The 12,723-nt window shown below is 47.5% G+C and overlaps 1 protein-coding gene across 4 annotated transcripts; it reads left to right on the top strand.

Annotated features, from left to right (window-relative positions):
* Positions 1-731: 731 nt before the first annotated feature.
* Positions 732-12,206, top strand: LOC147422277 (uncharacterized). Of its 4 annotated transcripts, XM_086502488.1 has the most exons (3): positions 734-3,275; positions 3,378-4,005; positions 11,951-12,206. In XM_086502488.1, the coding sequence occupies exons 1-3, from the start codon at positions 884-886 to the stop codon at positions 12,189-12,191; spliced, it is 3,261 nt and encodes a 1,086-aa protein (XP_086358614.1). In that variant the 5' UTR covers positions 734-883; the 3' UTR covers positions 12,192-12,206. The 4 variants fall into 4 exon arrangements, with proteins under 4 accessions (XP_086358613.1, XP_086358614.1, XP_086358615.1 ...); XM_086502487.1 differs by having other exon boundaries at positions 732-4,005; XM_086502489.1 differs by lacking the exon at positions 11,951-12,206 and adding an exon at positions 10,965-11,187 and having other exon boundaries at positions 734-4,005.
* The last annotated feature ends 517 nt before the right edge of the window (positions 12,207-12,723 follow it).

The following is a 12,723-nucleotide window of genomic DNA, read 5'->3' on the forward strand; positions in this document are numbered from 1 at the left end:
CCCTAGAATCTCCTAAAATTCCACCATGTCCTTGCCTTGCTATACAATGCACGAGACTAAGACCATGAATCAAAACTTGATTCGAACTCGCGTAACGACGAACATAGTAGGGATCATTGAGCTAACCAGCTCGGCCAGGTCGCGATGGTGGCTAGAGGTGCACTTTACTTTAAAAAGAAAACTTCTTTTGCACGAGCTTCTCGCAGTTGCTATCGCTTGCCACCTTTCTCTCTCTACTCACCCACCACTTGCGACCTGCTCACCACCTACTTTTGTTTCCTTGCAATGGTCGACATTGTGTGTTTGCTATTGCCTTTTTCTTTTTCGTCTTGGCAGTTGTCGCCGACATCTTCTGTAGATTTTTATTGACACGAATTTTTAGAAATCATTAGGCACATACTTGTCGTCTCTATGAGCCACGGCACAAAGTAACATGGACCCGCACGTGGGGGCGGGTAAGGGGATCGACAATTGAGGAGGATCGACAAACATTTCGAGGTAAACGGAGCCCCCCTAAAAATGATGGCACCCTTGAGGAACTCTGACTCAAACCCACGACCTTATGCCCCTACACCTTTAGAGGTTTGGGCTAACCATGTCGCTCATCCGCGTGCATGTGAATAGATTACCATTTTACTTAATCTTATAAATCAAAACGCCTAGAAGCTAAACCCGGTGAGGCGGGGCCCTTCTTAAATGGACCGTGTCACTTAAGTCTTAGCCTAGTCACGAGAGGAGGAGAAGAAGAAGAAGAAGAGAGTTTTAACGTCGTTGGAAACTATCCCAAGAGAGAGAGAGAATCTATCGATGTAAGGATTCCAGCATTAAGGTGGGCTGTTAGCTGCTAGGATTTGCAAGCTAGCTTTGACAGAGTTTACACAAAATGGAATCGCAGCAACCAGCAGCAGAAAAATTTCCTCTAAGTTCTGTCAAGGCTGAATCTATTCCTAAGATTGTCGAGCTTAGTAGCAGCTCTGAGAAGAGTTCAACAGGAAGAGCTCAAGAAACAGGGGAGGAAGTTACGTCTACCTTGAGAAGATCTGCTTCACAACATCTATCTGCAGATCACGACAACAAGAGGCCGCGCTTACAACCTACTGCTGCGACAGGGGTTGATCACAGCAATTTTTCACATTTGAACACCACCGCTAATAATTTTGCAGATGGGTTGGGCAAACTTGAGGTGCATGAAGGTGGAAATTTTCATTACGATGGCAGTCTTGTGGCAGATGAGCTTCACGAATTTGATGTGCGTGAAGGTGGAAATCTTCATTATGATGGCAATCTTGTGGCAGATGGGCTTCACCAATCTGATGTGCTCGAAGAAGGCAGAAATACTCCGCCTGATGGTGATATTGTGGAAGATGCAGATGTTGTGGATAAAGATGATGATCTGCCCGATGATTTCCTTGAGCCACTTGATTCACCCCTTGCTTCAAGCCCTCCGACCGTCATGCATTTGGATAGTCAAGGTCCTCAGCTTTCAAGGGACATGGCGAAAGCTATGTTTAGACAGTTTTGGAAGGCAGGCGATTACGATAGTGGCACATCCATGGAAGACATCGATCTTGCCAGTGGAGTGGAGCATATTAGAGTTCACCCAAAGTTTTTGCACTCTAATGCGACCAGCCACAAATGGGCTCTTGGTGCCATGGCAGAGCTTCTTGACAATGCACTTGATGAGGCTGTGAATGGTGCCACTTTTGTCAGTGTGGACATGGTACGCAACCCTCGTGATGGGTGCCCCATGCTAACTATAGAAGATGATGGCGGGGGTATGGACCCTGAACGCCTACGTCAATGCATGTCGCTTGGATACTCTGCAAAAAGCAAGGTGCCAAACACAATTGGACAGTATGGAAATGGGTTCAAAACCAGCACTATGCGGTTGGGGGCAGATGTGTTAGTTTTTTCACGCAAGAAAAGCAAAGATGGGTCTTTGCCAACTCAAAGCATAGGTTTACTTTCGTACACATTTTTGACGGCTACTGGGCAAAATGATATTGTGGTGCCCATGGTGGACTATGAAGTACAGCCTTTTGGCCTCAAAAAGCTTGTAAGGGGGACTTTGGATGACTGGAACAAGAACTTTGAGGTGCTCCTGCAATGGTCTCCGTATGATACAGAACAGGGACTATTGGAGCAGCTGCAGCGTATCAAGGACCAGGGAACAATTGTCATTGTTTACAACCTGTGGTTAGATGATGAGGGTGAACTCGAGCTTGATTTCGATGCAGATCTTGATGATATTCAGCTCAGAGGCACGAACCGGGATGACAAAAGCATCTTAATGGCTTCTAAATACCCACACTGCAAGCATTTTTTCACGCACAAGTATTCCTTGAGGAGCTATGCATCCATTCTTTACCTCAGACTTCCGAAAAAATTCAGGATAATTTTGAGAGGGAAGCAAGTTATACACCATAAGCTGGTAAGTGATTTAATGCTTGTTGAGCAGGTAAAATATAAGCCTATGAAGGTGGCGGTGTTGTCACATAAAGATGCCGTCACAACAGTGACTTTGGGCTTTGTTAAACATGCCAAGGAGCATATAGATGTGCAAGGGTTCAATGTCTATCACAAGAATAGGCTTATCAAGCCATTTTGGAGGATTTGGATAAACCCAGGTATTAATGGAAGAGGCATTTTTGGTGTTCTTGAGGCTAATTTTGTAGAACCAGCCCATGACAAGCAGGGCTTTGAGCGAACTACAGTTTTTGCACGGTTAGAAGCCCGCCTTCTTGAAATTCAAAAGAGTTACTGGGCCAAAAACTTTAAAGCCATTGGGTATCGTTCAAATGCTTCAAAGATGAAAGCACCGTCGAAGGCAGGTGTTGCTGGTGTCAGCCAATCTGGAAAAAAGACTTCTAACCCTGTCACACCATTGAGTGTGCCCATCACTTCAAGTTCTCCAAGTAGCACTCAGAAAACAATGCATGCAGGAATTGTTGTTCCTGACAAGGACCAAGTCAAAGTTGAGCTCTCAGACCCCGAGTACCCTCTTTCATCATTGGGCAGGGAAGAAGCATTGCCTTCTCAGCATACAACACAGCTCTATAACACGGGGCAAGCATCTGAAGTCTTGCCTGAAAACCATAATGATTCTCAGTCACAAACGGCAAATTTCTCATTGGGGGACCCAAAAGAGGCTGTCAAGCGCAGTTTAAGTGGACTTGCTCAAGGTGAGAAAGCTGTTGCTCAAATTGCAGACCTGGCATGTGCTGCTTCAGGGTTTGATTCAAAAAATGGGCGACCAATGGTTGATAGAATACCAGGTAAAGAGGATTTAACCTCTTCAACTGCTTTGAATGATTTGGAGTGTTTGAAGGGAAGGCTTTCAGATGTTAATCATGTTCCAAAATTGGATCAACTGCCAGGTATGTCATCAGCAAGCGGCCCGTTAGCGCTTGATGTTGCTGCACCTTCATTGCAGGCATCGTTGATGTCAGAGTCCCGACAAGATAGCAATGAGGCCCTCATTTCCCCATCTTCACAATGTGATATGCCTGAACCGTTTCAATGCACAAGCAAAGATGAGATGAATGTGGCAACTCAACCAGGCCGGCCCCGCACCTTGACGAGGTCTATGTTGCAGCTGCGCCAGAGCCATGCAAAGGCAGCACGGCTTGATAGTGAGAATTTTCAGCAGATGCAGGAGCCAATGACGAGCAGTATGACAAATTTGAGCTCTCTTGTAAAGCCTTCAGTGGAGGATGGTGCTCCATCAATTACAACATTGGCCTTGCCTGTTGCCGACAATACTCTTTCCCTTGAGAGCGTCAACGACCTGGAAAGTAACCTCGATACTATGAAGCAAAGATTGAGAAATCTTCAATCAGACTTGCACAAAGCATCCAGGGAAAGGGATTTCCTTAAAGGAGAGTTAGAGGAGGAACGTAGACGGCAGTCTCTCATTGAGGCTGAGCTAAAGAAGAGACTGAAAGCACTGATCTCGAAGGCTACAGAACTTGAAGCTTCAAATGTGTTATTGCAGGCATGCCAGAGGTAGGCTTTCTGGTGGTGCTTCAATACTGGAATGATACAAGATTTTGGCATCCATGCATCCTCTGAGTAGTATGAAGGCCAGGAAGACAACTGCACCTCGTTTATGGCAATGGAATTGTTCGTTTGATACTTGACATTTTTACCCTTTTTAATTGTCTTATGGGATAGAGCATGGGACTTGGATTGTAATGAAATTACGCTCACGTCTTTGTTGTCTGGGAAATGCTTTCGCGACGGGGAAAAGATTGATGCTTAATTTTAGCATTGATCAATCCAATAGTTGTTCTTTGCCTCAGAAGATGATGCAGATCTCTTGTTACGTGTACACTCGTTTTCGTGCAAAATGGGGTTGAGCATGTTGAAGCCCTGTTGTACTGCTAAGGTGCTGGCATGCTTCTCTTTCACATCGTGGTTCAATTTTTGGTGATAGAGATATTGGCTGGTCAATCCGAGGAGGAAATGCTTGAGGAAATACTTGTTTGATTCCTTGCGTCTGTAACCTCTGTACATAAAGGAGTGTATTTTCATTTTTTGAGAAGATTTATTAATGTAACCAGGACACAAGCAGTTTGATAAAGAGGTTTGGCTTCACACACACACACACACACACACACACACACACACACACACACAAATGAAATGTTATATTAACGTCTTCAAAAGGCCATAGTGACCTATGAGACCAGAAAGTTACAAGGTGGTGGATCTGATACAAAGTCAGAGTAACAAAATAACAACAGTACAAAACAAAGATATATACTATGGGATCCTAGATGGTTGATGTGAACTAAGCAAAAATGGGCGGCTTGCTGGGATAGCTGAATCACAGGAGATCTAGCATCGATCATTGGCGGATCTCATCAATCTCCTCCATGGTTAGTAGTCTGACCGGGCGTCGTATATGCCTGGCCAACGTGCTCCGAATCTGACGTAGCCTCCGTCGATGCTGTGTGGTCCTCCGCAGTCGTGGGCGCCTGGATTTCCCCAGTTCAGTCGCTCGGTCAATCAGTGTGCCTCTGGTGTGAGACGAGGGGGAGCTCTGCTGTGGGAGTGGCTCTTGCGGCTGTCCCGTGTCTGCTCTGAAGAAGTTTGTGATCCGTCTTTGAGACTGGCTAGCCTCGCCACTCATCATGCTATCTCTGTGTCTGCGCAGCTCGAGCAAGAACAAACCCAGGCATCTCTGATCCTCGTATCCCATGACTCTTGAGAGTGGTCCAAAACCCTCTATGAACAAGCAATGGAAGCGGCCTCGTATCTCGTAGTAGGTGGGGCAGCAGCATGTATAATGCAACTCTGTCGTAGGTTCCATGTCACACAAGGGACATGTCCTGGCCTCTGCTAGTATTCCGTTGTATCTTCTAGTCTCAATCCGCAGCTGGTGAGAAGATGTGCGTAACTGGCCAATAGCACATCGTATCCCATGAGACAAGTGGGTGTCCATGTATCTGGGTCTCGTCACAAAACCATCCTCCATAAGCTGGAGAAGGTGGTCTCTGTAGAAAGCCATCTTCGTGCCCAATTCCTGTGCTGGTTGTATACATGTCCTCTTGGTGTCTACTTGGGTCAGGTAAGAGTGAGAGATGGTGCATCCAATGAGTACTGGAATGGTGGCAGCCTGTCTATGCTGACCCCATGCGCCTGAAACCATGATGCCATCTCCCCATACCAGCATGTTGTATCTCCTTGCATGGCTAACTGTCGAGAGGACTCAAGTGCAATGCGAGCATATCTGTCTCTAGGAAGTTCCCATGTGTGGTTTATGAAGGAGACTGATCTGGTGAGCGCCTCCACCACTAGTGGGGGGGCCGCTAGCTCTGCTCGGATAATGGCCCGTGGTACTGATGCCTTGGCTCTAATGAGCCGCGAGATCATAGAGACGAGAGGTTTCTCCATGTTCCCCCATCCATTTGTGTGACCCGGCCTCCCGTGGTGATCCATCCCCATATCTCAGCTCCATAGAGCAAATCTGAAGCCACCAAAGTGTCAAAGAGCCAGAGCTTCGTCCTGGGCTCTTGAAACGAACCTGCGAACACATCTTCTCCAATCTACCCAATGCTGCGTGGGCTCTAGTCAGTTTGGTCTCTGCTGCTCTTCCGAGTGAGAATGCAGGTCCGCTAAAAACCACTCCAAGGTAAGTGTAAGCATCTGTGTACTCCACAGTCTCCTGGCTGTATGTGAATGTAGGTGCTGACCTCCTGATCCACTGTGGGGTGGTATTAAACACCATAACCTTGGTTTTACCAAGGTTGACAGACAAACCACTTTCGTGGGCAAACCTATGCAAAGCATCCAATTGACGTTGCATTCCCTCTGGAGATTCGGAGATCAACACTATATCATCAGCATATAACAAAAGTGGAATCCATGTCCCTGCCAATTGTGCACCTCTATCACCATCGCTCTCAATGTAGTCAGAAACTTCATCCACATACATACCGAAAAGAGTAGGAGAGAGCGGGCAGCCCTGCTTCACCCCAATAGTGGAGTGAACCGGTGTAGAAAGTCCCTCAGGGGTGCGTACATGCCCTACTACTGATCTGTACAATGCCATGATCCCCCAAATGAGCTCTGTGGGTACTCCCATTTCTTGTAATCTGCGCATCAATCTAGCTCTGGGTACTGTGTCAAAAGATTTGCGGATGTCCACAAAGCTACAATAGATCCGTCTCCCATGAGATCTGCCCTCCTCGATGATGGCCCTGAGTGTCAAGATATGGTCAAGAGTAGAGAAGCCTCTCTTGAACCCTGCCTGCCCAGCTGCACGCATTCCTTCCCTCTCTGTCCATCTACTCAGCTGTTGCTCAAGAATGGATGCATACAACCGTGCCAATGTGTGTCCAATCATGATAGTGCGATGATTCCCAGGCTCCATGGGGTCTCCTGACTTGAAGATAGGTACAATCGTAGATAGTCTCCAAGTGTCCGGTAGGCCCTCACACATGGCACGGTTAAACGTAACTGCTAGAAGCTCTGCTAGTAGGTCTTTGGCATGCATGAAATGCTCAGCGACTAAGCCATCATGATCATATGCTCTCCCAGTCCTCATCCTGTCAATAGCTTTCTTCACCATCTCAGCGGTGAAAAAAGCACATGTGTGTGGGCATGGATCGGGGGGGTTGGGAAGGGGCGGCTGTTCAGGTACTGTGTACAAAGATGATGCGTACTGACCCCAGGTCTCCGTGGAGGAAATAGCAGGGGGTGGGGACTGCTCATGAAAGAGCCGCCACGCCTCACGCGAGTCTTGACTCAAGAATAGCTGGTATAGATCCTGCTTGAGTCGAGCCAAAAAAGCCCTCTTCTTCCGCCGCACCAGGCGTTAGAAGTCGATCTGAGACTGTCTGTGAATGACGTCCCCCAAAAGCACCTCCCTTTGAAGTCTGGCTCTAGTCTGGCGGCACTCCTCATCGTACCAGCTGTTTTGAGGCATGCTCCCTGATCGGCGTCTCTGCTCAGGCTGGGTGTGTGGGTATGCCGTTGTTGCTGCATCATGTAATGTCTGTGTCAGCATAGTAGTTAGCTCCTCCAGAGGTCGCCCCGGGTCCTCAGTGCATAGGCGTCTGTAGATCTCGTCTATGTATACAGAATCCGTCTCCTGTGTGAAGGTGTAGCGAGTAGGGGCAGCTACCCATGGCCTATGTGCTACACTGAACTGGAAGGAGATGGTCATCGACACCATAGCATGATCCACTGCCACCCCGATCGGTCTGGGCCCAACTGTGAGATCCTGGATACTAGAGATGAGATTCAGCTGTGCTATGACATAGTCCACTGTGCTGGCTCCATGTCTATGTGGGAAGCATGTGAAACCTCCTGCAGCAGGAAATCTCTGTAGGCCATTCAAGATGGCCAATCCATGTGCGGTGCCCATGACTATCAGGTGTCGCCCGTACTTTGTATATTCCACATCCTGTCAGGCCCGTCTCTACAACATCTAGCTCTCTTAGCATCTCCTCTGAAGTATCATAAAACACTGTCTGGTGATGGGCAGTCCTAGCATTGAAGTCCCCTAGAATGATAATGTCACCATCTCTGGAGAACTCCCATATGTCATCATCCAAAATAGAGAAAGGGGATTGTCCTCTGGGTGATGCATAAACTGATGCACTCGGGGGAAAGTAGCAAATAGCAAGGTAGAGATATCTGTCTGTCTCTGCTTTCAATCTCACCCACATGTACCTAGCCTGCCCATCCCTGCGGGCTATATGTATCAATGGCTGCAGATCCTCTCTAAATAACATTGCCACTCACCCCGAGCCCCGTCCTCTGTGCTCTGAGCGTGTCTCCTGTCTGTAAGCTGTCTCCCACCTGTATCCACTGATGTGAGGCATGGATTGCCCAGGGGCCTGGTGTGTCTCAGAGTAAAAGATGATGTCTCTTCCAGTAAAGCTATCCTCAAAAGCACCCACATCAAGACGCATAGATCCATTACAGTTCCAGGCAGCCACTTTGAGTGTGGTCCCATAAGTCTCGCACCGTCATGTGGAGTGTCGCTCTAGTATTACCACTCTTCCATCTCGGTAAAAGGCAATCTTGCCTTTTCCCCTCGCCGCTCTAATCTCCGGCATTACTTCCTACATATGAGCGATCTGCGAGAGGGTGAGATCATCCCCGAGAAAGATGCCCGTCTCTTTAAGAGTTGGTCTTTTCTTCAAGGACGTCTTCGCTTCCATGGAGGGAAAACGGAGGATGAGTGCTCTTTCTTTTGAGGTTTCCCCACTGCTTCCATTTTTCTTTATGTTGCCCACTCTCCATGCTCTTGTGTGCGTCGGCTCATGAACCCCCATCAAGGCTATGAGTTCTTTTACCTCTTCGTCCACATTGCCTTTGTCTTTAAGACCGCAAATTCTCACATGTAAAGCGTGCACCCGTCTTCTTTGCTCCTCCTCTAGTGTCTGATTAATGATAGTGGGTGTGGACGTGGGCGTTATCTCCCTGCCTTTTCCTTTCTTGGCCACCTTGATCCATTTCTCGGCTTCATCCGCCTTCTGTTGAGTTTTGGTAGGAACATCCACCCAAGAAGTCGTCATTTCTTTGTGTTGCTCTTCTCCCTCTTTGATGGCCCGTACTTGCTCCTTGATCGTGTTGATTTCTTCGATTACTAAGGGTTGCAGTTCGCCCTCTTCCAGTGTGTTTCTCGATCGTGCTTCGGTGAGATCTTTCTTGAGTGACGCAATCTCGTCGTCACTCGGTCTTCCAACGTATTTATCTTGCTCTCTTGGATCAGCACGCGTCCTTCGAGCATGTTTATTGTGCCCAAGAGATTGCGGTTCATCTTGGTACTGGTCTCCATCATTTTCTCTTTGCACTTTTGAATGGCATCCTCTAGGGGGTCGGCTTTATTGTTCAGCTTCCTCATGCTTGATCGCCGTCCGAAAAAGCCACTAAGGGCACGTGTGCATCCACACTAGCAGCCGGCGTGGTAGCTGGGCGAGTGGGGGAACGCGAGGAGGTATGGCAAGGGAGGGGCACAGAGAGAGAGAGAGAGAGAGAGAGAGAGAGAGAGAGAGAGAGAGAGAGAGAGAGAGAGAGAGAGAGAGAGAGAGAGAGGCAGCACGGTAGAGAAAAGTTAAAGAACGATAGAGTTAAAAGCAGCACGATAGAGAAAAGTTAAAACGATAGAGTTAGGTTAGTAGGTTGAAAAATAAAAAAAGGGGGGGTGCGATAGACAGAGGGAGCGGGGGGGGGGGGGGGGGGCGCGATAGAGAGAGGGAGTGGGGCGGGCTGCGCGAGAGAGAGAGGGAGCGAGGGAGCGGGTGCGCAGGGGCAGGGGGTGCGAGTAGAGCGAGGGAGCGGGAGCGGGAGCGCAGGGCAAGGGGTGTGGGTGCGCAGAGAGAGAGAGAGAGAGAGAGAGAGAGAGAGAGAGAGAGAGAGAGAGAGAGAGAGAGAGAGAGAGAGAGAAGAAGAAGAAGAAGAAGAAGAAGAAGAAGAAGAGAATTTTAACGTCGTAGGAAACTATCCCAAGAGACGTTAAACATCTATCCGACGAGGAGAGTTGAACTCACGACCTGTTATTCAAGAGGGAGATGGCATAACCAATCTACCACACTTGGGTGATGTTATACCATTTTCCTCTTTTTATTAGCGTGCGCGCACGCGCACACACACACACCCACATCCGAGAAGAAGAGAATTTTAATGACGTAGGAAACTATCCCAAGAGATCTTAAAGGTCTATCCGACGAGGAGAGTTGAACTCAAGACCTGTTATTCAAGCGGGAAATGGCATAACCAATCTACCACACTTGGGTGATAGAAAGGTTACACCATTCTCCTCTTTTTATTAGCGCGCGCGCACACGCGCACACACCCACCCACACCCACACCCACACCTGAGAAGGAGAGAATTTTAACGTCGTAGGAAATTATCCCAAGAGATCTATCTGACGAGGAGAGTTGAACTCAAGACGTGTTATTCAAGAGGGAGAGACTCGAGAGGTCTTGTGTTGAAAGCGGATACCGCGTGGAGAGTCTCCCCAGTCTTGCTTGGGCCTGCAACGAACCTTGCAAGAAACGGGGCTCTCCATCACGACATGCTTGCTAGTCTTCTTGGTGACACTGATGGGCTCACATTAGCGGTCTTTGGGTATTGGTTTGTGGAAGAGTTCGTCTTCCTTTTTGTCCTTCTCTTGGCTTTGTTGTTTTCCTTTTGTTTTGATTTCTGGTTGTTTGCATTTCCTTGCTCTGGTTTTTTGAAGTGTGTGTTTGGGTGTGTGAGTAGATCTTGGTTCTACTTGTTTTGGCTTATTCGTGCTCTTAAGACTAACTTTTTTTTTGGGGGGGGGGGGGGGGGGGGGGGGGGGTGGTGTGTGTGTGTGTGTGTGGGAGAAGTTTATCTTAGAGCACTTTCTTTTCGTTTGCTTTTGTTTTGTTGTTTTATTGCCTGTTTTCCTTTCTTGTTTGACGTGCTTTGGGTTCTTGGGTTGTTGACCTGCTGTTCTGCTCTCTACTTGCTCTACCAGGTTTGGTTTTCAAGAGGAGGTTGTTATCAGAGCCTTCTTCATTGTCTTCTTGGAGTTCCCTCTCCAACTCCAGTCCTTAGGAGCCACCTTCAACAAGTGGACTGGTTTCTATGGTGGCTGATACCTCCTTGTTAGCTCTAGTGCAGTGTTTTGTTGCTGGGCATGCGGAGGCCCATCGTGTCCCAATTGCCTTTTGTTGTCGGATCATACTAGGTGGCGGGCAATGTCTGACATTAGAGCTCTTGCCGTTGCAGAAGCTCCTTGTCCTTTTCACCGTCGGTGGAACTTTTTCTCTTTAGGAGAGGTTTTTAATCCTGGCTTTCAACTTTTTTTTTTAGTTTGCCCTTGTGGCTCATTCTATCCAGTTTTACAGTTTCTACATTGTCGCCTTGAGGCCTGCCTTGTTATCATTGATATACTTGCCCTCAGAATCGGTACCATTTGCGCATTTTGAGGGAGCCCCTCTTTCCCTTTGGGAGTACACTGTTTCCTTTGGGAGGAGGCTTTATTGCGGACCCGACACCCACGCCACTGCCCACACTAGTCAGAGGTATGGCAAGATAGCGCATCCTCCTTGCTTTCCAACGGCAATTTTGGTCTTGCATCTGGACCCACAAGATATGTTATTTCATGTAAATTACATCTGCAGAGAGGAGACATTTGTTTCGAGGCTGTGGCTGTGGTGTGGGATTATCCTTGTGGTTGTAGATCAATATGTCTCCTTTGGTTTTTCGAGGTGTGATGTAGATTATTGAAGGTTTTCTGCCAGAGGCTTTAGAATGGCATTTGGTGGTTGGTCTATGGTTATGAAAAGCTAGAGGTTGATGCTTTTGTTCTCAGCAGGTGCTAAGGCTCAAATGTGTTTGGGTTGAGTACATATTCCTCTTGAGAGAGAGAGAGAGAGAGAGAGAGAGAGAGAGAGAGAGAGAGAGAGAGAGAGAGAGAGAGAGAGAGAGAAGAAGAAGAAGAGAATTTTAACGTCGTAGGAAACTATCCCAAGAAACCGTAAAGAACTATTCGACGAGGAGAGTTGAACTCAAGACATATTATTCAAGAGGGAAATGGCATAACCAATCTACCACACTTGAGAGAGAGAGAGAGAGAGAGAGAGAGAGAGTTTTTAGTATGCCAGGTGGCCTTGCAGTTTTGCCTGGTGTGATCAATCATAATGCTTCTTGGACTTGGATCTGCGGGCTATATGTATCAATGGCTGCAGATCCTCTCTAAATAACACTGCCACTCCCCCCGAGCCCCGTCCTCTGTGCTCTAAGCGTGTCTCCTGTCTGTAAGCTGTCTCCCACTGTAACAAACTTGGACACTCCAAGTCAAGAATCAACCGCGACAGCACCAAATAACCACTTCAAAACAATTCACAGAGCACAATAGATTTGCACTGGCCCGGCAGAGTTCCGTGCCTAGAGATATTGGCCCCAAAGAGTGGCGCCCCTTTCGGTATTTCTTTTTGTATTAATCAATCATCAAAGTACAAGAGAGCGGTTAGGGTTTCACTCTCAGACTCTGCGTCCAGATGCTCTGAGAAGTGAGGCCCTCACCACTAATTTAAAGGTTACAAGGGATGCCCAAAAGCAGAGCCCCAAAAGCTTTTAAAATCAAAAGCATCAGTTCTCTCTCTCTCTTAAAGAGTCTTTTCTCTTCTTTTTTATAAAAAAAAACAAAAGCAAAATTCGCGTCGCTCATTATTTTCCAATTTTTTTTTTTTTTAATAATAATAATCCGCCTCCGCGATTTCCGGAAATTA

Source organism: Adiantum capillus-veneris, chromosome 27 (genome assembly GCF_014529385.1).
Source record: "Adiantum capillus-veneris isolate H3 chromosome 27, ASM1452938v2, whole genome shotgun sequence".
Lineage (NCBI taxonomy): Eukaryota > Viridiplantae > Streptophyta > Polypodiopsida > Polypodiales > Pteridaceae > Adiantum > Adiantum capillus-veneris.

What these genes read in the sequence shown, in the direction of transcription:
- LOC147422277 (XM_086502487.1), top strand. Translation starts at nt 884, where the DNA reads ATGGAATCGCAGCAACCAGCAGCAGAAAAATTTCCTCTAAGTTCTGTC. An exon ending in TTATTGCAGGCATGCCAGAG is followed by an intron (nt 4,006 to 11,950) that starts GTAGGCTTTCTG and finishes TTAACGTCGTAG; the next exon opens with GAAACTATCCCAAGAAACCG.